Here is a 25872-nt window from a genome sequence, read left to right on the forward strand (position 1 = left end):
GACAGCTACCTATCATCTCACCAACAGGGATCTCTGCTGTGTTGTATGTCCTTCCAGACATTTCCCTATTACATATAATGCATACATATTTTTATTTAGTTATCTATAAAACTAGGCCTATATGCAATATTAATTCCTATGTGTATGTGAACCTCTGCTCTCTTTTGTCAACTTGGAATTCATTATTTTTCATCTTTGCCAATTTAACTTTTAAAAATGATATTCCATTACTGTTTTAATTAGTATTTACTTTAATTCTAGTAAAGAAAAACATTTTTTCCCATATGTTTAATAGCCAGATGTATGTCTTCTTTTATGGCTCACATATTCAAACCCTTTCAAATATGTTTCTAGTATATTCGTATTTTTATTTTTATTCTTGACATATAAATGTTCTTCACATATAAAAAATATTAGCCCTTCATCTCTACCATTGTATGTTGCAAACATTTTCTGGTTGATCATATGTCATTACATTTTGTAATTGACATGCAGAAATACTGACCTTGTTATATTGTCAAATTTATTATCTCTTGCTATGGATATTGTTTTGCTTGTTAAGATCATAGAAGTCTTCACTAGTTTAAATTACATGTTTACTTAAATTTTCTTCATATTTTGTTTTTTAATTTAGAGTAAAGCATAATATAATTATTTTAATATGTAATTAATATATTAATAATATAATCAACACCTATAATTTGGAGTAAAACATAAAGTAGGAATCTAATTTTATATTTTTCCAAAGCATTTAGCAATTATTCCAGCCTGTCTTCAACTAAATTCAAATGCTAATTTATTCAAATTCTAAAAATAATACATGATGTATTTATTTCTTGGTATTCTTTTTAGTTTTGGTGCCAACAACAGATTACTCATATTAAAGGCATACATTTTTTTAAAAAAACTACTAATGTTTGGCTACTTTCAAGAGTTTATTGTTCCAAAGAATTTAATGAGTCAGATTCTAATGGATATATTTGATTTGTGATTCAAGTTGTATTAGATTTGACATCTTTAAAATAGTGAACCATCAAATTTTTGTTATGTATTACCATTTATTCTAAACTCCCTTTGTGCCTCTGAATAGTGTTTTATACTTTTGTTTTTATAGGTTCTGCAATTTTTATAAAGTTTACTTCTAGATAGTTTCAGTTGAAATTTTAAACAAGATTTTACATTACAATTTCAAATTTTAATACTTGTATATTAAAAAGCTGTTGACTTGTGCATTTATTGAAGGCAGCTGATAGTTTTTCAGATAATTCTCTAGTCTTACAGGACAAAATATAAATTATATAAACCACATAAAAAGATAGTTTGGATTATTTTCAATAATTAGATCTAATGTATTTTTCTTGCCTGAATACATTGGCTAAAACTTTAATAATAATATTTAATGATTATTGTAATAAACAATATAATTATTTAATATCAGTTTTTTTCATAAAATACAAAGCTGCTTGAGAGGAATCTTTTAGTGTTTATTTTGTATTATTATTTAAAGCAGTGCTTCTCAACTAAAGATTATACCATCAAAATAAATAGCATTAATTTAAAAGAAGTATCCTTGTAGTCTTTATTTACTCTTTATTTCAGAATGTTTGCTGAATTTCATTAAATATATTTCCATTTTGTGCCAAATTGGTCACGTTCTTAACCTTTACATCCAGTATTAAGGTAAATTATATTAATGGATTACATCAAATTATCCTTGTTTACGTGAATGAATCATGTTCAAACATAGCTTGCTTGTTAAACCACAGATAAAAAGCAACAAACCACAAAATCATAGCATGTGATTTTGTGCTTCGTTGCTTTTTTATTTGTGATTTTTATATTCCACTTGGATGCTGTCTCCATTTTCTTTTTTTCAGTTATTTTTAGTAGCTATAAACAAGTGTAAAGATTATTTTATGCCTGTTCCCTTAAATTAACTGGGAACAGATTATATAACATAGGGATTATTTGATATTCAACCAATTGGAAGAACATGGTATAAATTTATGTGAGCCAAATGTATTTCTGGAAATAAATCTTTGATAAGTTAATAACTTTCACTATTCCTGGTTCTTTCTGTTTTATTCTTCTCTAGCCAATTATGATAATTATAAATTACCACTAAAAATTCCTTTTGATAAAGTATTTTTCTCAAAAATGCTAAAGTTACACTATAAAGATATACATTTTTTATGCTATAACTTTAACCTATTCTGCACTTATATTTGAATTGTCATTTCTCATTTTATATACTGGGGTTTCCTTGGTATGATTAAAGTTATTAGAGATTAAACCACTACTTCTTTCTGAAAATTTAATCTTACTAATTTTCTACTTTCTATCTCACCAATTTCTGCCTTTTTCTTGAATTGATTGAGTTCATTAGATTTATGTGTCCTTTTGTTTCTAATTTCTCATATTGACAGTTATTCTTTGTTTAGAATAACTGTCCACATGAAAACTGTCAATAAGAAAAATTTCTTTGCTTATTCAATCACAAAAGCATTTAATGTGATGGCATATTTTATAATATCTAATATGCTATACTCTCATTGTTATTTCCCAGCTATTCTGTAAAGTTTTGATGTTTTCTTGGATATAAAAGTTATTTAGAAAATAATTTATTATATCTTTTTTCTTATAAGAAATTATTGTTGGTTTATATGTTATTTTAATCTCCATGTTTATTACATTGTGATCACATCTTATTAAAATTTATTAAGGTTTTAATTATGAATATATACATTTTAGGGTCAAGGAGTAGTTTGATATATAAATTAGATGGCCTTTATTATATTATTTATGTTCTTCATATTATCTTTACCTTTTTAACCTAATTAAAAGATTTGGAGCTGAAAGAATAAATAAATGTCTTATATTCTGATTTTTGTTTCTGTCAATTTCACTTTGTATTTCCCAGAGATTTGCTTTATATCTCTACGTTTTATTACCTGTTGTAAAACTTTTCTGACTGTTAGGGTCTCGCTGAGATTGAAGTCTTTACTAATGTAAATTATAATTATTTAACCAATTTGAAACATTTATTTTGATTTTTACCTGTTGTGTTAATAATTTTGAGGTTCTTTTATTTTATTTTGTTTTAAATGTCAATGATTTATTCTTATCCAATATTTAACCTTAAATTTCTCCTAGTTGGTTTTAATTTTTTCTCTGGTAAAAAAAAAAAAAAAAAAAAAAAAAAAAAAAAAAAATGGGGCCAGGCACAGTGGCTCACGCCTGTAATCCCAACACTTTGGGAAGCCAAGGCAAGTGGATCACAAGGTCAAGAGATCGAGACCATCCTGGTCAACATGGTGAAACCCCATCTCTACTAAAAATACAAAAAAATAGCTGGGCATGGTGGCACGTGCCTGTAATCCCAGCTACTCAGGAGGCTGAGGCCAGGAGGCCGAGGTTGCGGTGAGCCAAGATCGCGTCATTGCACTCCAGCCTGGGCAACCAGAGTGAAACTCCATCTCAAAAAAAAGAAGAAAGTTGTAATTATATTTTGACTTTTAACCCAATTTTTCTCTATAGCATCATTTTTAACAAATATTTTATTTTTATAACTGGCAAATTTATTCTTACTTTCTTATTTCTGTTTTTAAAAATATACTTTTTGTTGCTTTTATTCTTTACCATTTCATTTTCTTCTTTTTTTTTTTTAATTTTACTGTTTATTTTATGGTTTCTTTCATTTTTTCCCCCTCTGGTGATTTGGAAAGTATATGCTATTAAAAATTCTAATAAAATAAATTAAGTCATATTTGTCCTCTATGGCTATAGCTTCAGGTTTTTATCTGAGATTTTGAATGGTGAAGATTCATTTATATCTCATATTTGCTAAGCTATTATACGCTGTTATTCAACCAAACATTAGTCTAGGTGTTACTGTGAAAGTATTTTGTGGATGTGGTTAACACAGTCAGTGGAGTTTAAAAAGATTAGGACACCCAATAATGTGAGTGGCCTCATCAATCCGTTGGAAGGCCTTAAAAGCAAAACTGAGGTTTCTTTGGGGAAGAACAAATTTTGCTTTAAGACTGCAAACCAGTTTCTTCATACTTTGCAACGTGCTGGCCTGCTTACAGATTTTAAACTCTCCCGCTCCCATAATTGTGTAAATCTCTTCCTTGAAATACATCTGTTTATATATACACATATGTATATTAATATTTACTATGTCTATTGTATAATTTATATACACATAACAGGTAGGATACACACATACACACAAATGTACATAACCAACTGATTTTGTATTTTTTGTATAAACAAAACCCTAATACATTAACTTTTCAAATGTTCTGCCATTTCTTTTACAAGAACAATTACTAGAATTTGTTTTGTTTTAGGTGGGGAGCAGTGGCTCATGCCTGTAATCATACCACTTTGGGAGGCCAAGGCAGATGGATCACCTGAGGTCAGGAATTCAAGACCAGACTGACCAACATGGTGAAACCCTATCTCTATTAAAAATACAAAAATTAGCCAGGTATGGTGGCATATGCCTGTAATCTCAGCTACTTGGGAGGCTGAGGCAGGAGAATTGCTAGAACCCACGAGGTGGAGGTTGCAGTGAGCCAAGACTGCACCATTGCACTCCAGCATAGGCAATAGAATAAGACTGTGTCCCCCCAAAAATTGTTTTGTTTTAATAACCATAGTTACACTATCATATTTAAATTATTTTAGTGCTTCATAGTTATTGATATTATTCTCAAATTTTATATCTGTTCTCAAATTTCAAATTTAGTTTAATTTTATTTGAACACTGAATTTTCTTCCATTTTTCACATGTACATCTTAGCAGTGTGTCCAATTCTTTGGTCACAATATTTTTTTTCCCTAAACCATTATAGATGTGGCATGACGATCTTCCCACATGTGATGGTGTGGAGGTGAATGCTAAGGCTAGAGAGCTTTATGTTCCTTGCCTTTACTTTTTTTCACTCTATTTTTCTTATACTATGAAGATGATGTAATGAAGCAATCACCATCCTTGACATTAATCTTTTCTAATAAAATGTATTTACTCCCATGTGTTCTATGTGTATTGCAGGTACAGTTTTCATTATTCTTTCTGTTGTAGTTATTTGGGTTCTTACTAAAAAGGACATATTACCCACAGATAGCTTTTAATTTTCTGATCTCTATTTCTAGCATTTTATCTTTTGTCATTTTTATTTCCTAGTCTTATCTTCTGTGTTCTGATAGGTCTCCATCAGTGTGTCTTCCCATTATCTATGCAGTTTGAGACAGCAGTGATTCGGTTCTTTACTGCCTCCAATGCGTTATTAAATTCCACAATATTCTTCATGGTTCATCTCCCTTCTATGTTAATTCTGTCTGTATCTTAACAAGCTACATTTTCGACTTAGACATTGTATTCTCACCTCATACCTCATCTCTTATCTCACAGAATTCATATTTTTTGAAATTTTATGGACAGCAATAAGTATATATTATCTAAAATTTTCTCCTGAAATAAACTGTGTTCCTCTACTACCCTTTGCATGTTTTGTTCTCCTTCTATTATGTTATAGAGATATTTTTAAAGTTCCCTATAAGTCCTTATTTTTCTATTTACTCATCCTTTAATTATAACGTTTAACCTAAAATTCAATTCATATTGTAACAAAATCTCAAGCAGAAGCAAACTAAACAACCAAAATAAATAAATAAATAAAAGCCCTAAGTTACTCTCATTTCTTACCTCTCATTTCCTGAGGCAATGTCAGCTCCAAGATGTGTCCAGGAGTTTTTAGGATAAGCACTGTAAAGCTGAACTTTCCCATAAACCCCTGAAAATAAAGGAAGTAACAGTTGGATAGAAAAATCCTTCAGAAAAATTAAAGACAGGTAAGTAAAACTCATTCTAGAGGTGGCTGTGCAAAACATGTGACATAGAATCTCTACATAAAGTTTCCATATTATCAAAAGCATTATTTAAATACTGTATTTTACAGTACTAAGATATAGCTCACATGGTTATGAAACGAATCTCAAATCCTGTAGAAAAAAGAATGCTACACCATGTCATAATAATCTAAAAGGTGGAAAACAGACCACTCTAATGACTAGTTAACGTTGAAGAGGTACTCCTTTCCAGTCTTACATGACTCCAAACCATTTGCAATTCTTTTGGAAGTTAACTGATTTTGATATTTTTTGTTGTTGTTGTTAAAGACTAGGTTCTCCAAGAAGCAAAGTTAACTTCATCTCCTTAGGATAGAGTTTTGGAGCTATTAGCTTTATGTTTAGTACCTGGACTTAATATATTGTCTTATAAATATCAAGGGAGAGATCACTAAGTCCTTTGTTTCAAAATGCAGTTTATTTCAGACTCTGCAAATTAAAGTCTTACCAGGAATGTGCTTGATACAGCCCAGTTTTATTTTTTCAAGTCTTTCCTCTTATACATTTTATTGCCATTTTCAACCATAGTAAGCATAATTCCTCATATTCTAGTGGTTTAAGAATGTTTTGACCATGAATCGCAGCAGTAAAAGAAAAAACATGTGATTACGTACTCTAAGCACATGTATATTTTATTTAGATAACTTAGATATTTATATTATTTTAGATAAAAAATATATATGTATATGAATATACTAATATATATTTGAATAAAAGTTTTAATATTTTATTCCTGCAATATGTATTTTCTGCATATCCCTGGACTGGTGCACCTAATTTTATTGCAAGTCACTAATCCAAAAAGTTTACAATTTTACAATTTTCATCGGAAAACATAGAAATAAAAGAAGCAGAAAACCACTAAGTTACAAATTATATGCCTTGGGTTTTCATCTGATATGCACCAAAAAATCCCAATTAATTAAAACTTAACCAACTGTTTAGATCAACATTCATATTTTTTCCATATATCAACTATGAAAATGTCAGAAGATAATAAAACTAAAATCAGGATAAATGTATATAAAAACAATCCCATTTTCAGAGCATGTCCTGAAACCAATCTTTCATAATAGCATTTATATATTTTATGACATAATCATTCAAAATAAAAATCCAACTTTTTTCACTATAGGCTAAGTAAACTAGGCTAAGAAGGATCCTGAAGTAATTTAAAGAGATTTCCAGCCAAAACGTTTATAACAAAAAGCAGTTCATGTCCTTAAATTTGAATTATACAGAAAATTCAATTGACCAGAAAAGCAGATTTTTTTGGTCATTTCCAATCATCAATGGTTTACTGTAAAATGACATCATTTCTTAGATGTTTCAAGAAGATCATAAATGATTTAATAGGATTAAAATTTGTCATCTACTTATGATACCATAAAAATTTAAGCATGCAGTGAGAGAATTATTTATTTCAATTTAGTATCAAAGAAAATTTCAGAGATACTAGTTTAACCATATGGCCAGGATCGGGGATCAGAGTAAGCATCTGTGGATAGTCCTAACAGAAAGTTTGTTCCAGTGTTACTGTTCTACAGAACAGAGTGGATACTACAGGCAAAAGTAGATCAAATGTTCTTATTATAATCCATCTAGTCTGTCAACTTAAAAAAATTAAAATATTCTTGAGCCTTTTCTTAATAGAAAGATAAAATAAATAACATGCATGGAACAAAACCCTTTGAAAACTATAAAGTGCCATCAAAGTATTATCTGACAATGGTTATATATTATGGAACTAAGTTAACAAACTTCATACTATCCTGACAATATTGTCTCCATTTTATTGAGTACTGAGATCCAGAGAGGGAGCCATTGACTGCTAATGAATATGACATTTATATCTCATAGCATTCAGAAACCTCAGAAAGGATGGTCCTTGCTCTTTTGTCACAACATAAGGTGGCTTATTTGAAAACCTCCAACATAGCAATGTATCTAAAGGAAAATCCAAGGAAATTAACAATAAATTTTCTTTAAGAATGTTCATTTTTTTTAGTTATTTTTTCTTACTTATATAATAGCTGAAATAAATTCACTACACTTTATTATTCTTTTAGATATTGCATTGCCATATAGCATAAATATAACATATTTAACATATTTATTATTCTTTTAGATATTGTATTATCACATAGCTTAAATATGACAATAACATGTTATTAAATATGATAATAACTTATTTAAGCTACGTGACAATACAATATCTAAAATAATAATATTGGGAGGCCAAGACGGGCAGATCACCTGAGGTCAGGAGATCCAGACCAGCCTGACCAACATCGTGAAACCCTGCCTCTACTAAAAATAGAAAAAAATATCCAGGCATGGTGGCACATGCCTGTAATCCAGCTACTTGAGAGACTGAGACAGGAGAATCACTTGTACCTGGAAGGTGGAGGTTGCAGTGAGCCGAGATTGTGCCATTGCACTCCAGCCTGGGGCAGTAAGAGCAAAACTTTGTCGAAAGAAAGCAAGAAAGGAAGGAGCGAGTGAGGGAGGAAGGGAGGAAAAGAGAAAGAAAAGGAAGGAAGGAAGGAAGGAAGGAAGGAAGGAAGGAAGGAAGGAAGGAAGGAAGGAAGGAAGGAAGGAAGGAAGGAAGGAAGGAAAGAAAGAGAAAGAGAAAGAACATAGTAAACTTATTTCAACTATTATATGAGAGAAAAAACTAAAAGAAAAATATGAACATTCTGAAAGAAAATGGCTTTATGCAAAGAATTATCCCTCTTTACTTAGAAAATTAGTAACGCCTGCATAGAAAAAGTGAGAAAACATTTAAAATCTGATGAACATTCTCTTATTCCTTAAAACTGAGTTTTTGGGGATATATATACATATGGTTATACAACACCAGTCCCAGTTTCTGTGCTTTTATATAAACCAATTTAAAATAAGATTTGGTATTGTGGCAATAGCAAATAAAGAAACTGTGAATGTTTCCTATCAATTTATAGATCTATTAGTTGTAAAATGTATCAATAATCACATAGTATTTATAGTTGATAATAGTGACTTAGTCTAAACTTTGGTGCCTGACTAATCTGGATATAAATCTAAGTTCTGATACTATAAAGCTGCGTGTTTTAATGCCTGTCATTTATCATCTCTGAGTCTTAGTTTTTATATTTCTAAAATAGACACTGCTCACAAGAGAGCTGGTAAGTGAAATCATATATATAAACTACCTAAAAGAGTGTTTGGAATTTAGCACACGTTCTGTGAATGGTATTTCTCTATCAGACACAAACACACAATACACACACATGCATTTTATTTTTAATAAAAACTATATTATACTCTTACCAATTGTTCCTGGTTCAACATGCATTCCATTCAAACGGTCACAGAAGACTCCCTCTGAGGCTCTAAGGAGAATCAGAAGCTTTTGTTCCTTTTCTAAGGGATTTTCTAAAGTACCTGTTTACAAAGAAAAGTGTATCATTCAAATCAATTTGATATTAAAAGGAAGAGAGGGAGAAATTGTGGTATAATTTCAAGAATGCAATGTAGATACTGTGAAGCAGACTATAGGGAGGAGTCAATGGTCATGTAGATGAAATAAGAGTAGAAAAAAAGGTTCAGTAAACTTCTTTGAAGGAGACTGATGTATTGTTTGGCAGATATTCACTCTTCTTTGTTAGGGCAGAGTAAATGTTCCTGATCTACTAATATTTATCCTGGTCACATGACTTGCTTTGGCCAATGACATTTGGGTGAAAGTGATAAGACTATTAGCGCTCAGTTGAAGCTTTAAGAGACTTGGTAAGTTGTTTTGTTTTTTTGCCATCTTTTTCAATGTTGTTCTCTATCATGAATGGAGAATTCCTTAAATAGTCTCTGGTATCTGAATGAAGAGACATAAAGAGCAAACCTGAATAGAACACACAAGCTGGAGCCAAGTCCAACCAAATCTAACATAAATATGTCTTGTTGTAAACCACTGAAATTTGGGGATTATTTGTTACACACCATTATAATAGCAAAACCTGCCTGATATACTGTCTATGGTTTGATAACCTTCAAATTCCTTTATATGCATTTTAGCATTTACTCCTCACAACAAACCTGAGAAGTCAGTATAATTATCACCCAAATTTTAAATATTTGCACATAAAGAGGCTTAGAGGTTAAGGGACTTGTCAAAATTGATCCAACTATTAAGTAACAGAGTCTATTTGAACAAATGTCTGTTTATGCTAAGGGTTTATTTAATAGATAACAGGTTTTTTTTTTTCTAAAACTAAATTCTTTTAACAGCATAAAGAGATAAGACTGTGATACTCAGCATTTGGAATTGTTTCTGACCTATTTTATTGATGTTAACAGTGGAGTTTGATATGAAAATTCATACTTCTATGGTATGAGAATTGTTCAGGGAATTTGTCAGAATAGTGTTAGTGAGTACGGATCTAAGGAAGGTTAGTTTCTTTGGAAAATATGCCTTAGAGTACAAAATGTTAAAGTTATTAAAGTCAGTTGTTTAGGAAGTAACTGGTAGGAAGGTAGTCCTCAAATTATACACCAAATCAGACACTTTCATAAAAACTACCAGCTATCAAATGTAACTCTTCAGCTTATAAATTCCCAAAAAGATAATCAAAAATGACATTGCTAAATACAAAGTGAAATAACTAGTAAACTTACAATTCCATGGTTTTCATTTTGGTTGCTGATCCTTCGAGCAACATAAAATCATTCCCCCAGCTGATGCTTCATATATACCTGGTTTGCCAAAAGGCACAAGGTAAGTCTGAAGCTTGCTGCATACCTATCTTTATATTTCAGCCTTCACAGCCGTTACTCTAGTACTCTGTTGGAAGCAAGATTCAGAGAGGTAAGTAAGCCTACCTACAGACATATAGTAGGTCAACTGGTGAGCAAGCCTATGTATTTCCAGTAAGAAGCAAAGGTGTGTTGCTGATCTTTGTAGGAAATGCCACTCCTCAGCTGAGAGTCTGATGCATCATCTTACTGAAAATAAAGATGTGCTAGAGCAGAAAGAAGGAAAGCAGAGGAGGATGAGAATGTTAAGTAAATGTGTATAGCATAGCTGTCATCTTGCAGTTATAAGTTTGTCCAGTAAGCCATTTTCCAACTGTGATTTCATTTATTTCACGGAGGGTAGTTTAGAGTCTTGGGGGAAAAAATGGCCTAGCACTAAACAGATACCAGAGAGAAAAAAGTAGGACAGTTTTTGCCCTAGAGAAATGTATGCAGAGTCCCACAAAAAGAGTTCAGCGTTCCTCTAAAATTAGAGATTAAATCAATTATGCAACCCAATACTGCAGCATATGCGGAGCTTTTGCAGAAAGTCTGGGCAAAATTAGTTAGCGTGCCGTGATCTTCTGGTATCTGAAATAGCCAGAGTTTGGCTTCGTTTTTGTAACTGAGGGGAAAAGAAAGAGCCTAGGGTCTTGCAGAAAGAAGGCAAAGGTGACATAACAGAAGGAAATACATGCTATTGTAACATTAAAATAAAGTGCTTCTTGAATGTGTAAAAGCTGATAAATGGAAAGCTTTAAAGGCTGAGATCCTCATTTTTTTCTCAAATCTAGCCATCAAAGAAAAGTGAGATGCTCTCTGCAGCATGGACTTTGCCCAAAATGAGGGTAGCTGCCTCTGAGACAGAAGATGCTCAGGATATGCAGTTCATCCTTGGTTTACCTCTGTAAAGCTTCTCTAAACTATAGCAAGAGGCATATCAAACCTGAACAAATCTGTGTATTCATAATGGGAGAGAAAATAATTGTCAGTGTGCTGCAAAGACATTCTGGATGTTTTCGCATGCACAATTTAATTCTCACAATTTTATAATGAATACAGTTGAGGTCATGATGAGGAAACTGAGGCAAAGAGAGGTTAAGTAGCTTGTCAGGAATCATGCAGCTGTTAAATGGTGAAGTTGGGCCTTAGACCTAGTAAGTACCATCCTAGGACATGTGGATATGGAGGAACAGAAAAGAAGTAAAGGGAAGCAGACATTTCTTAGTATGATGGTGGGCGGTGAAGGGAAAAAAACGTGCTCCAGATGCTAAAATCACCTGGAGAGATGGAAGAAAATGAGTTCTGGTATACAAAAGATAATCATTATAATTATTTGGGGAATTCGGTACAAATGGATTCCAGGAACTTCGAAAGATAAGAATAAGAAAAAATGGCATTTTATTATTTTATTAACTAAAGCTCTTTGATGGAATCAAGTATAAACCCAGTTTGCATTTAAGCCCACTATATCAACGCGACTCACTACACCTTGTACCAAGCCAACCCATAAGAAATTATTTACCATTCCCTCGAACAACTCACTCTCCACTGTGCTCATGAGATTTCCCAGCATTTATATGCTTTACCTTCATCTTACCTAACTCCAACCCATCCCTCAAAACTAGTCTCCACCATAATTTATTTCTAAAAGCCTTCTATGATTTTGAATTAAATGCCCCCTTTTATGTGTAAAATGTTCTGTACCTCTTGCTAAAGTAATTCTACTTCGAGCAACTTGTCCTAAAGACCTAGTAGAGGAGAAAGAGAAAGATTAATGCTCGAAGTTCTCCACTGCAGTGTTACTTATTTATAATTGCCAATATATAAAAACACCTTGAAATAGCAAACAATTGGAAATATTTTTGTCCATTTAAAATTCCTTCCTTTCTCCTCATTCTTTTTGACATTCTTAATAGCTGAAACATACAAGTCCCCAAGCAACCATACACTTCCTTGCCTCTGCCCTCCTCTGCTTTCATTCCCCTTTTTCTCATGGCCAACTTACATACTTTCAAACTCAGTTCAGATACCACCTCTTCTGGAAATGTCCTTTTCAACCAAGTCTAGGTTAACTGACCTTCTAAGAGCTATCACATAATACCATGTTTTACTGCAATACTTCTAAAACTATACCAGAAAGGCCATTTACCTGATTGCCTCCTTCTCTCAGTGAGCTGTGAGAAGAAACTTTGTACTACCAGCGGAGTTTATTTGAAGATATTTTATTCCAGAAATGTTTAACTTGGTTAAGTGTTTACCAACCCTCCTGGAGAAAACAATTGAAATAAATACCCCATAGTAATAAAAGACTCACTTCGCCAGTAAATTACAACTTTTAAGCATTTATGTACCTACCATTATAGCTTCAAAATATATAACGCAAAAATCAACAGAACTGCAAGGACAGATGGATATACCTATAATACTTGTAGTAAAGCCAACACAACTGTCCCTAAACAAAATTAGTAATGATACATCAGTTTTGAATAATGCAGTTTGCATATTTGACATAACAGGCATAGATGGAAAACTAGATCCACAAAGAATGTATATTCTTTTTAAAAATGCATAAGACATTTTTGAAAAATAATCAAATGATGATAATAAAGCAGTTTAACAAATTTTTTTAAATGTGAATTATATAGCATTTGTTTCTGGCCATAGTTCAAACAAAATTTGCAATTCATAATAAAAAAGTTTCAAAAGTAAGCTACATTAAAATAAAGATTTTTGCAATTATCAAAGAATACCAATAAGAAAGTAAAATGCAGCTGGGTGTGGTGGCTCACGCCTGTAATCCCAGCAATTTGGGAGGCCAAGGCAGGTGGATCATGAGGTCAAGAGATTGAGACCATCCTGGCCAACATGATGAAACTCTATCTCTACTAAAAATACAAAAATTAGCGGGGCGTGCTGGCCTGCACCTGTAGTCCAGGAGGCTGAGGCAAGAGAATCACTTGAACACAGGACAAGGACGTTGCAGTGAGCCAAGATCATGCCACTGCACTCCAGCCTGGTGATAGAGTGAGACACTGTCTCAAAAAATAAATAAATAAATAAAAGTAATGAAAGATAGAAAGTAGAAAAACAAGCCAGAGAATGGGAAAAGGCATTTGTACTGCACATAATCAGCAAAAGAACAAACAATACATTCCAAAATATATAAATGACTTTGATAAATCAACATAAAACAGATACATTTATCATTAAAAAGAGAACAGTTATTTCATAAGATACTCTCAAATAAATAATAAATATACCCTAATATGCTCAATATAATAAATTTTATTTATTATAAACAATAAATAAAAATTAAAACAAGAATGAGATCTCAATACATATCTAGTAGACTAGATTTATAATGTTTAATTAAGCATATATTTTTGTATAAAATATTTTATATGTGTGTCATTTTCCACAATTAATAAAAATACATTGTGACTATGTTCCAAGAATACCCTTCAATCAGTTTTGTTGATCAAAAGAGGGGAAACTGGCCAAAATTTTAGTCACATCTTCTAAATATATTATTTTCCAGGTGCTATTCACTGAATCCAAAGTAACAAATTGTATTTTGTTATAATTTGTATTTTTATCTGAGTTCATCTTAAAATACTATAAACATTATGGTTGCACATGAAAGATAAAGAAACTACAACAAAAAAAAAATTTGTACATTTTTTCATTGTCCTCAGAAGTGGGTTAAATGGTGATGACTTTGGAAGTTGAACTTCTACCCAGAGCATAAACTATTTTTCTCATGCCCTGAAATGGCCATTTTCTCCAGACCAGAGTCTCTAGGACTTTCTTACTGTCATACCCAACATGGTAAATAGCACTGAACCAAGTAAATTGTGGCACACTTTTTTTTCTGAATTAGCTTTTAATTTCCAGTGTACATTTGACCCACTTATTCCTAAAACACTTCTACCCAATATAATTGATCATCTGAAAATAAATGTAGAGTATAACGGGGCTTGCAGTCAGTAACATGAAAATTGGTTATAAAAATCAGTAGGCATTATCAAATGATAATGTCTAACTTCTCAGACAGGGATTTTATTCAGGCTGACAAATTTTAATTACCAATGAGACCTCTTAATTTTTCAATTCATGGAATATTAATATAAACATGAAAATATTTTATTCACTCACTACTTGCAAAATGTACAAAAATCCTTAAAACTTCCTCCATGAGGCTGAGCAAATTACTTCATTTCTTTAAGTTTCAGTTTCCTCAAAAATAAAACAGGCAAATAATAGCATCCATTTTTTGTGAGAGTTATATGATTTAGTCCATGTTAATAGTAAATGGCACAGTGCCTATATGTAATACATGTTTTTTAAAAATACTGGCTCTTAGCAGTATTAATAATAGTACTAAAAAAATAGTAGTAGTAACCATGGAGATATGACAAATTCAAAATTAACCTTTAAATTCAAAAACTTTTAAAAATAAGGCAAGCACTTTCTAACAAGTAATATCTAATTCTTAAAGTACTAGCTAGATACTAGATATTTAAAAGTAAAAATATTAACTTATCATTTATTTCAATGTCCAGCTCAAGGAACTTCAGAAAACACAAAGTTTATCTTAAATTGAAACATTCCTGTAAGTTTTCTAAGAAAACAAATCACTCATTCATCTATTCACTAGTTTTCTTAAAATTATTTTGGTTTTCATGCAAATTAAATATTTATAAATTTATTATATAATTATTTTAATAATTAAATAAACCCCTAAGAAATGTTTTATTACTATTACATGGATTCATGAGTTAAAAGTACAATTTAAGAAAGACTGATTTCAAAATTACTAAAATAGGAAAGATAATTACTGCAAATGCCTTTAGTAAAGGCTAACTGATGTCCTAACAGGACAAAAGAATCTTTGTTTGTATTAGTGTTTGGCTTAAAAAAAAAAATCGAAAATACACACACACACACACACACACACACACACACACACACACACCACACACAGATTTAAGGATAATGTGATGTGAGAGAACTAGTATCTATTAGAAAATAAACAGTTCTATTCTTAATATAATTTTGAAATAAGTACTATTTAACTGGCTGCCAGCCTTATTAGGGACTCTCCAAGCACAGAAATGAATTTTAGTGTTTCCTATACCTCTAAGGGGTAAAGTTTTACACTTTTGCTCCTATAGTTAAATAAGTAACATCTTTAAAAGTCAGATCCCTTTTACGTCACCTTTTTATTTTATCAAACAACTGTTAGTTTGATTACAGAACTGTCAGTCTAAATAAACTGAACAAACCATCTATTTTACAGCTATATATGTACACTTATATTTTACACATTGCATGTGTATTTGTGTCATTTTCTAATCATAGTTAAATTTGAAGGAGGACATACTTTTTCTAACTTAATATATTTTTTTAGATGAACATCACAGGCAAGATTCTCTCAGGCTGCTCAATGGGTCTCACTACTGGGTATTGTGGCTTTAAGCTGGAGGATATGTTTTAATCTACACTTTTCTCAGGTTTGTCTCCTTCTTATTACTTAATCATCCAATGAGCCTTACAGAACTGTCAGTTTAAAAGGCAATAAACTGTGTATGGATTTTTCTTCTTCTTTAGGATTGAGAAAGTCCCAATCATGGAAGCAATGAAAGAAACTTCCATATACCTAGTACTTCATTTCCTGACAATCAAAGGCATGCGCTAATGACGTCCTTAGGCTCCTGGCTACAAATGTGAGACAAGGCTGACAAATACCCCTTCACTAGCCCTGAAAAACAATATGTGACAAGTTTTAGGATAAAAGCCGGAGTGCCTAGTATAATTACTAACCAACTAGACAGTGCATCATGTGACGTGGTTGTGACATGCCAAAGGAACAATGAACTGCTATGTCCCCAGGGATACCAATGGTTGAGTATATTTTGTTGACTTAGGGATCAAGGAGTTTCTATTAAGCTCTAAATATACATCAGAATATTTGTTTCACAAATGTATTTGTACAATAAATTTTATAAAATTATATAAATTTACTATTTTATATAATTATATAAATTTATTATTTTACAGTATTTATGTATATGTATTATTTTAATAATAAATAATACACATGTATTATTATTGGTAATCCCTCTCTAAAGTCTTCCTAAAAAATATTAAAAGACTATTTCTCATTTGCAGTTTTATAAGTACAGAATTAAAACAGTTTTTATTGAGTTGAATGTTTGGGTCAATAATAAGTTAACAGCATTGATAACTAAAACAACAAAGAACATGTTTGTTAAAGCATGGGAACAATGTCTCATATAAGAGGAGACACTGATGAAAGGGATGGATTCGGACAGCTATTCATGGGCAAAACTTTTACATGTTTTAAAAAAAAATTAATCATACAACAAACAAATGTTTATTGAACAAGCTTTGAGTTGGGAACATTTTTAAGTCAGTTTTCCTATTCTAACTGATTGTTAAAATGAAAATACTTTGAATTTTTACAAGACATCAACTTCTTAAATTTGTTTTTATACTTCTTTTGTTCCTTTCACATAGAGAATAAAGTTATTGTGGTAATTTAAACATTAACACCATAATTTTTTTCTCACAGATGTAGACATTTAAATGTAAGGAGATAGAATGTTTTACAAGAAAAAGGCAGTGAGCTGAAAGACAAACCCATTCACTTATATATACATTATGAGTCATAACAGTATATTATCAGAATTCTACAATGCAGTAGGTACTAGGGCTATAAAATGTTCTGATGAAGTATATCATTTAAGAAAGTCATTAAAACATGCTATTCATGTCATTACTGAATGCAGTAATGGCAACATGAATGAGTAGAATGGACCAGAAGAAAAGGTACACTGAAATCTACCGCATGGAGACAGGAGAAGCTTCATATTAGGATGGTGCAAAAGCAACTGCAGTTTTTGCCATTAAATAGCAAAGGTAGTCCTTGGGCAAAGGCTTGAAATATGATATTTAAGATAGCTAAAATAGCCAGTTGTCCTGGTCCTGTTTTTTAATCAGCTCTGAGATCTTAGAGCAAATTAATAATCTCTCTGGATTTCAGTTTCCTTACCAATACAATGAAACAGATGATTCAAACAATCACAAAGATTTACCACACCACAATTACAAATCTACTATTGGGGAATTTTCCAGAAATTGTACAATGAGTTACTAAAGTGAAATCATAATTCATGTCTCTAGAATTTCCATATTTATGAAGCTAATTTCTGTCTTGTTAAAGCCATATTCAAGAGACTATCAATAAGCAGCAATTTTCAGCACAATTTGGATTCATTTTGTTCTTTAATGCTTTAGAAAGCAACACTGCATATCTTAAAATCCAGTCCATGAAACTCATGATGTTCATGATAAACTTACTATTATTCACTATTATCCAGCTACAGTGGCTGTCTTTCTGCCTCACAACCACCACACAAATCACATTTCTCCCTCTGGACCCTTGCACTAGCTCTCCCTCCGCCTGAAATGCTCTTGCTCAAGTCTTCGCAGGTCTAGCCTCTTCTTGTCTCTATAGACTGATGTCACACTGACTTGTTAGAAAGGTCTTTACTAGCTACCTAACACATGGTGGCCAACAACCAACCTGGACCTCTCATCGACTAATTTTCCTGTTTAGTTTCTTTCAGAGAATGTATTGCCATCTAAACTTATCTTCCTCATTTATTTTACTAGTTAGTTGTCTGTTTTCCCCAACAAAATAATGCAAGCAGGAATTGTTCACTACTGAATGTCTTGTTCACTGCTAAATATTCAACTGCCAAAAACAATGTCTGGTGCCGAGTTGGCATTCAATGAAAGAGGGAGGTGGGGAGGAGGCAAAGGAGGAAGGGACAAACCTACAAATGAAATTTTAGAAAATCACCACATCAGGGGAATTATTTTCTCCTCAGTATCTATTCAATTCATTTCATCATTCAAAAGGAAACCAATTATTCATAAAAGCAATCCTACCAAGGTTTGATGCCATGACTCAATCTGGACAACTATTCATTTTCAACCTGAAATTCAGTATGTTCAATGACATCTCAGGGTATACTAAAACCAAAAAAAATGAAGTTGTCAAAGAATAGATAAATGGTATTGAGCTTATTAAAAGTTATTGCTCCTGAAGCAGTAAGTGTTGCATTTTTGTTTGTTTTACATGAAAAGTAACAATTTGTGTCAAAACTACATTATCAGCCATTATAAAAGCAAAAGCTGGAATAAGATGGTCAATTTTCTTTCCTATTTTCTTTGCCATTTTCACTGTATCTCATATTACTGACCACTCCTCTTGTAAATTACCTCCTTTGTTTCAAGATATTACTTTTATGTCATTTCATTTTCTTTCTACCTATAGAACTGTTTCTTTTCCATTCCTGTTGCTGAACTCAGCTTCCTCTACCACCCTTCAAAAACTAGTGCTCCTCAAAATTTCAGCTTTGGTCATCTTTCCTTCTCTATCCATAAAATCTATTTGGTCAATTTTATTCACATCTTTAATTTAACATTTGAGCTGATGATCCTCAAATATGTACATTTGGCACAGATCTCTCTCATTGGTTTCTTTATTCATAAATCTACTTGCCCTCTAGATATTATCACTTACATCTTTCATTGAAATCTAAGCTTAAGACTTATGAGTCTATGTACTTAAGCCACTGTATAAAGTTTGCTGATACTCAACATTGTTCAAGCACTTTAATAAATATTAACTCATTTAATTTTTTTAAAACTCTATTAAATATGCACTCTTATTATTTCTACTTTTGAGATAAGTGTACTGAGACACAGCTAGTTCATGTAACTTGCCAAGGGCCACTCAACTAACGAGTGATGGAAAGGGAACTCATTCTTGGCACACCCATTGGCCCAGATCTCCCAACTGTAAACCTAGGACATACCCCAAACAACTCCTCCTCGCCTCAGGTCAAAAGGTTCACTAGGTTCTAGTGATTTTTACCTCCTCAGTACTTCTCTAATTCATTCTTTCCTCTTTAACTCCTGTACCTTAGTTCACTCCCTTACAATTTCTTTCCTGAAACATCTCAGTAGACTTCTCACTTTTCACTTTGTCCCTTTAAAGTTCATTCTCTACACTTCTAGCACTAATTTTTCTAAGACCACATTTAATCATGTCACTTCTTTGCTTAAAACCATCCAGTGACTACCCACTGCCTTCACAGGAAAATCCAAAAGCCTTAGCCTAGTATATCAGGCCAAGGTGCTTCATCTACTACCACCATTTTATGCAAAGCCTACAATCCAGACATACCCATTCCCTACAGTTTCCTGAAGATACAATGCTCATGAAATATGTACCTGTTCACATCTCTTCCTTTATCTTTAAGCTCCCTCTAGGTTGGAAGGCATGACCCTTCCAATCAAGTTTTCACTCATTAGTCACACTATTTTATTGAGACACCTCTTGAAAGTTTGGGTTCATGATTTCTGTTTCTATATACCCAGTATCCCCCATGGTACTTGGTACATGGTACACACTAAGTAAACACATTATAAATGAAAGAATGGACATACATGATGTGAAATGCTTTAAACTTATCTCAAGCGTTTTATCAAACTAATGAGACAAGCACTGAACAAGGAATGAAATTGAGTTTAACATTTGTGATGCAGTTGTGGCCCTCTAAGCAAAGCTGTGATCTTGAGCTGCCTTTCTAATTCTAGCATTCTGTGATTCAACTCTATTAAAAGTCCACTGATACCTTTGCCAGCACCAGTTGCCTTAAAATCAGGACCACCAGCGAGGCGCAGTGGCTCATGTCTGTAATTTCAGCACTTTGAGAGGCTGAGGCTGGCAGATTACAAGGTCAAGAGTTCACGGCCAGCCTGGCCAACATGTTGAAACACCATCTCTACTAAAAATACAAAAATTAGCCAGGCGTGGTGGCAGGTGCCTGAATCTCAGCTACTCAGAAGGCTGAGGCAGGAGAATCACCTGAAGCCAGAAGGCAGAGTTTGCAGTGAGGTGAGATCATACCACTGTACTCCAGCCTGGGAAACAAGAGCAAAACTCCATCTAAAAAAAAAAAAAAAAAAAAGCAGGACCACCAAAAAATATAATTCCATTATGTTGGGACTCAAATCAAATGGCATCAGATAGCAGAAATACTCTGGCAGGACTCTGTGCCAATGTCTACATCTATTAAGTTTGTTTACTAACTAGTCTTATTATCTGTTTCATGTTGGAATTTCTTTAGGGTGTGGTAAAGTTGGACAGATGGGTTGAAAGTCTTCCTTCAGGCATAATACACATAGGATTGGGCAGATGGGTTCCAATATGCAACCTTTAAGCCCAGAACACATGGATGAAACAGGGAGAAAAAGAATATACCACTATCCAGTGATGGGTAAAACATAGAATTGGGAATGGAGAAATTTTATAATGAGATTTGAAATGTACAAAGTAAAACTGGAAAGTGGCACAATGTCACTTCCCTTCAAAGCTACAAATTTTTCAGGCTGCAAGCTATGTATTATAGTAATGAGTGACCTTAGAAATCTAAACATAACTTACTAAAAAAGAGACCAATCTTAGCAATAGAAGATATCAACTGGAAATAAGTTTTGCAACAACAAGAGCAGGGCTCAGTTTTATTTAATATCTTTCAATTAATTGGATGAGGACTTTATAGAATGCTAAACAAATGGGCAAATGATAGTAATCTGCAAGGAAAAGACCAGACTTCAAGAGAATATCTCCAGTGTAGAAAGATGAACTGAAATAATTAAATGAAGAAATAGGTAAAAAGTAATGCCCTTAGATTCCCCTAAAACCCAAGGGAAAACAAAGTAAGCCCAACACAACTGTACAATGTAGAGATGTGTATTTGTGGCAGCACAAATAAAAAGAGCAGGAATTATAGCCGACAGTGTAGTTGGCAGGACTAACGGCATGACATGGCTGGAAAAAGAAGTCAGTTTAATATTTGGCTGTATTAACAGAAGAATCATATCTGTTCTGATAGCTGGAGGCTGACTGTGCTGGAGAACTTCTGTTTACACCTCCATTTCCAAACTCTGTGCTTTTCCACCCTACCCAGTGCCCCAGGATGTGGCTGACCTGTGTGTACTAAATCAATGAGTTCTCCTTTACTCTGACTTCCAGTCGGATGTGGCCGGATGGTAGCATAAGCAGAAGACAGTAGGGAAGCAAAAGAGTGAGGTAAGAGTGTTTATTCCTGTATTCTCTCCTTGCACTGGTTGAAGCCCAGCCATACAAAGAGCATGCCTCTGGGATGGTCTGACAACCATCTCTAGACATCCCTCTTCATCTCTGAGTTCCTGTAACATTCTTTTCTCAATCCTATATGGCAAGAGGTAGTAAGGATAACTGGTTTTACTAGCCCTAGGGTATGCCTCATCCTATTTGGATCTTTGTGAATCATTCCTTTATTTAAATCTTTTCAAACTGTCCAAGGCATATGACAAATATTTTCTGTGGTCACCCTGGCTGATAAACATTTATTGAATACCTACTATCTACCAAGCACTTCCTATGAGCTGTTATGGCTAACATACCTCTGGGGAAGGTTCTGTTGTCACCCTATATATGTTACAGATGAAGAAATGGAGGTGCCCGGGGGTTGACTTGCTTAAGGTCAAACAGCCAACAGGTGGCCAAGGTAGATTTGGCCCCTCCACCATCTGACTTAGAGCCCATTCTTTTAACTGCTACACTCCTCTCACTCTGTTCAGAATAGTCAGATCCCACCTGGGAATGGTTCTTTCTCCCTGGCTTTCAGAGGAATTAAACAAAACAAAGTTTTGTTTAGAGGCAATGCCAGCAAGAAGGAGGGAATCTCATAATTATGGGAAATGGGGTGTACAAATTTGTAAAATTTTTCTGAAAAGCAATTTGGCAGCATGTATTAAAAACCCTACAATGTTCTTATTCTTAGGCCCATTAATTTCATGTTTAAAAGCCCATCCTAAGGAAATGATGATATGAATAATGATTTAATTATTGAATGTTCATTGCAGAGTGAGTTACAAGGACAAAAATCTGAAATAACTTAGACACTTAAGTGCAGTAAAATGGCTACATTATTATACATGCATGTATATCTATATATTCCCATGTATTATATGATGTTGAAATTATTAAAGTTGGGCCTTTGAAATATAATGTGTTGGGGAAATTCTTACATTGTGTATATAGGATCAAAAAAAAAAAACAAAGTATACACCCTACATTTTGAAATATACGTGTGCATGTGTGTGTGTATGTGTAAGAAAAAAATGATTTTGAGATAAAACACCAAAATATTAATTGTGGTTATATTTGCACTTGGAAATATGAGTGATCACTTCATTTCCACCATATAATTCTATCTGTATTTCTGCATTTCCAGTTTTGTACCATATATTTAAAAAATACTCAAAACAGCAATAACTATGAACCATGGTTAAAATAATAGAAATTGTATGACCTAAAAAAGAAAAGATTCAAGAAGATGTGAATGAAGTGCGATAGAATTAAAGGGAGTATGGTACTTGTCCTGAATGGCTCAGGGGAAGAACCGGAACCTGCAGGAATGGGAGGAAGGCAGACTTTAGCTTAATAGAACAAAAATAATTCTAATAGGAGTTTAAACAGTGGGAACAGGTTACCTTGAAAGGTATTGATTTTTTTTTATCACTGGAGGTATTCAAGAAAAGGATTGACCATATTTTTTTTCAGAAATCTTACAGTGACGTAAGTTTTATGCAGGTAATTAGACCTAGAATTTTCTCCCAACAGAGATTCTAAAATTTTCATGTTACCTAACAATGATATCTAAATATTTCCTTACCACCAGAGATATATTTATTTGGAATATGATATGATTTTTTTTCTGGGAATTCTTTTTTAATCTTCTTCCTGGGGCCCAAGTAGAATGCCTTACTAAAATTCTAAAGTAGTTCCTTTGGAGACAGGGTACATGTCTTTTCAGCATTTATACTTATTGCTTACAACAGTTCTAAGTATACTGCCTACCTATAACATTTCAGGTATTTTTATTTAAGTAAGCCAAATATGGTTAATACACTAATCCAGATCATTCCATTCCGCTTGTCCTGGGGCCTCAACAAAATGCTCCACTCACAAGCAAAGGGAGCCTCATCTCCCAGCACCTACTGAGTCTCTGGTCCTTCCACTAGCTGCCCAGGGAGTCACCAAAATAACAGAAACAGAGGAGTTAATGGTGTGGAATGGACCAGGTGAGTTGCTTCTCTTCACTACCTGCCACATATTGTCCCAAGATATGGTGGTTCTTAAAAGGCTTCTTTCAAGATACCCCACGTAACCATGCAAACCAAGCATGCTTCTTTGAGAAGCTATGGATACCTTGTATTTGCTTTGCTTTCCCTGCTTTTCCTCCTTATTTTTCTTTTCCCTTCATTCTCACTTCTCTGAGATTATTTGTCCCAGTAAAGTACTAGCACAAAGCTTTGCCTTCAAGTCTGTTTTCCCAGGAAATTATGTTAAGGCAGTGATTGAAATTTTACTGTGAGTTAGTTGATCAGATGATATCAAATCCATCCCATGATATCTTCTGAAAGAGTGAGTTAAAGGCATATTGTCACACACACACACACACACACACACACACACACACACACACACACACAAAACTAAAGGAAGAATTGATCTGTAGCCCGGAGGAGGTAAAAAATGCCCTGGAATGAGCAGCAGCAGGTGGACTAGAAATGTAGCCTGATGACAGTGCACAGGCATGAGAGAATAACCAATACAAGCCACCTCTGGCCACGTGGAAAGCTTGCCAAAAACTAACTTTACTAGTATGTTCACTACTGCTTTAGCCCTCCCAGAACTCTTAAGCAACATACTGGATGATACCATCTGTTTCCCAGAGCCCCTTCTCACAGAGTGTAATTCCCAATGTGCTCACAATCCTTGTGCCTTTACTCACCAACTTTCAGCTCTCCACCTGCAATGACCATGCATGCCACACTCAGAACATTGCTTCTGTCCACAGGAAAGTCTAAGGTCCCCAGCACATACAGGCCTTTGAAGAACGGAAGATCTGTATCCACAAGGACAGTTCTGTCTGTGGAAGAAAAGGAAATTGCTCAGATACGTCACAAAAACATGAATTACGTGTTTTATTCTAGGGTTCTCCCAACGGTTTGGGAGCTATATACAGTGTTATCTAAACCAGGACATATATAGAAACTGGAAGAGCAAATAGTCTGCCAAAGGCTAGGCCTTACTGAACAGGAAAATAAGTTCCGATTAATAAATGCTGCCATTGCTTAACACACTATGTTCATGAACAAAATGCACGGCTTGTGCACCACACAGCTGCCCCAAGTCTACTGCAGTGGAAACACACAGATCAAGTGAGCTTCCTACCCTTTGTTCCTGTCTCTTCAATTTTGACTCTAGTTTCAGGGACGTACACAATAGTAGATATAACATTGGCCTCTGAAGGCAGACTATTTGGATGTAAATATTAATTCTGCTACTTACTAGCTGTCTAGGCAAATAACTTTCTCTCTCTGTGCCTCAGTTATCTGTGGAATGGGGATAATACTAAAAATACCTGTTTTGTTCATAGGATTTTTTGTGAGGGTTAAATAAGCTATTAGATTGAAAATGCTTATACAATACTGGTAACCTATCTTTGACCCCCTAAGTCCCATTTTGTAAGACAAAGTACACAGTGCATGTTTAATAAACACTGGATATTATCATTATTTTTACTATTGTCCATTAGCTTGCCATGCTTATAGAGCTTACTGCACAATCCAAAATCATTGTTTTGTTTCCCCTTCCATAAAAGCAGTCTTCATATAGCTTCAGAATAAATAATTATAGATTTTACCTGAAATTCACTTCAGAGAAATATATAAATACAACATTCTTATTTAAAACAGTACTTCATGTATGCCAAAGCATTGTGTTACTTTCTGAAATTTAGTAGTCATTCAACACTAATTAATGGTATCAAATAGATTTCTGCTTAACTCTCTAGTACCATAGTCACCAACGCACATAAAGATTTACAAGGAACTCTTTTGTTAATATAATCTCATTTCTCATTCTAGGAAACAATGCACCCTGCTCTTCTTAAGGACATACCCAAGCAAATTAACTTGTAATTAGTTGTCTTTCCTAGCCCTTCCCTGCTTCCTTCATTATACGAA

The 25872-nt window shown here is 33.4% G+C and overlaps 1 protein-coding gene across 15 annotated transcripts in view; it reads right to left on the reverse strand.

The window, feature by feature from the left end:
* Positions 1-25872, reverse strand: part of PKHD1 (PKHD1 ciliary IPT domain containing fibrocystin/polyductin) — a 553193-nt gene that overhangs the window by 229553 nt on the left and 297768 nt on the right. For all 15 annotated transcript variants that reach the window (XR_012517272.1, XR_012517273.1, XM_074397885.1 and 12 more), the window contains 3 exons: positions 24636-24773; positions 9232-9345; positions 5717-5804 (listed from right to left, as the gene is read on the reverse strand). Coding sequence is in view for 13 of the 15 variants with exons in the window: in XM_074397885.1 (XP_074253986.1) it covers positions 5717-5804; positions 9232-9345; positions 24636-24773 (340 nt within the window). In the remaining 2 variants the exon portion in view is untranslated. The remainder of the gene's footprint in view (positions 1-5716; positions 5805-9231; positions 9346-24635; positions 24774-25872) is intronic.

The sequence above is a fragment of the Saimiri boliviensis genome, chromosome 4 (genome assembly GCF_048565385.1).
Source record: "Saimiri boliviensis isolate mSaiBol1 chromosome 4, mSaiBol1.pri, whole genome shotgun sequence".
NCBI lineage: Eukaryota > Metazoa > Chordata > Mammalia > Primates > Cebidae > Saimiri > Saimiri boliviensis.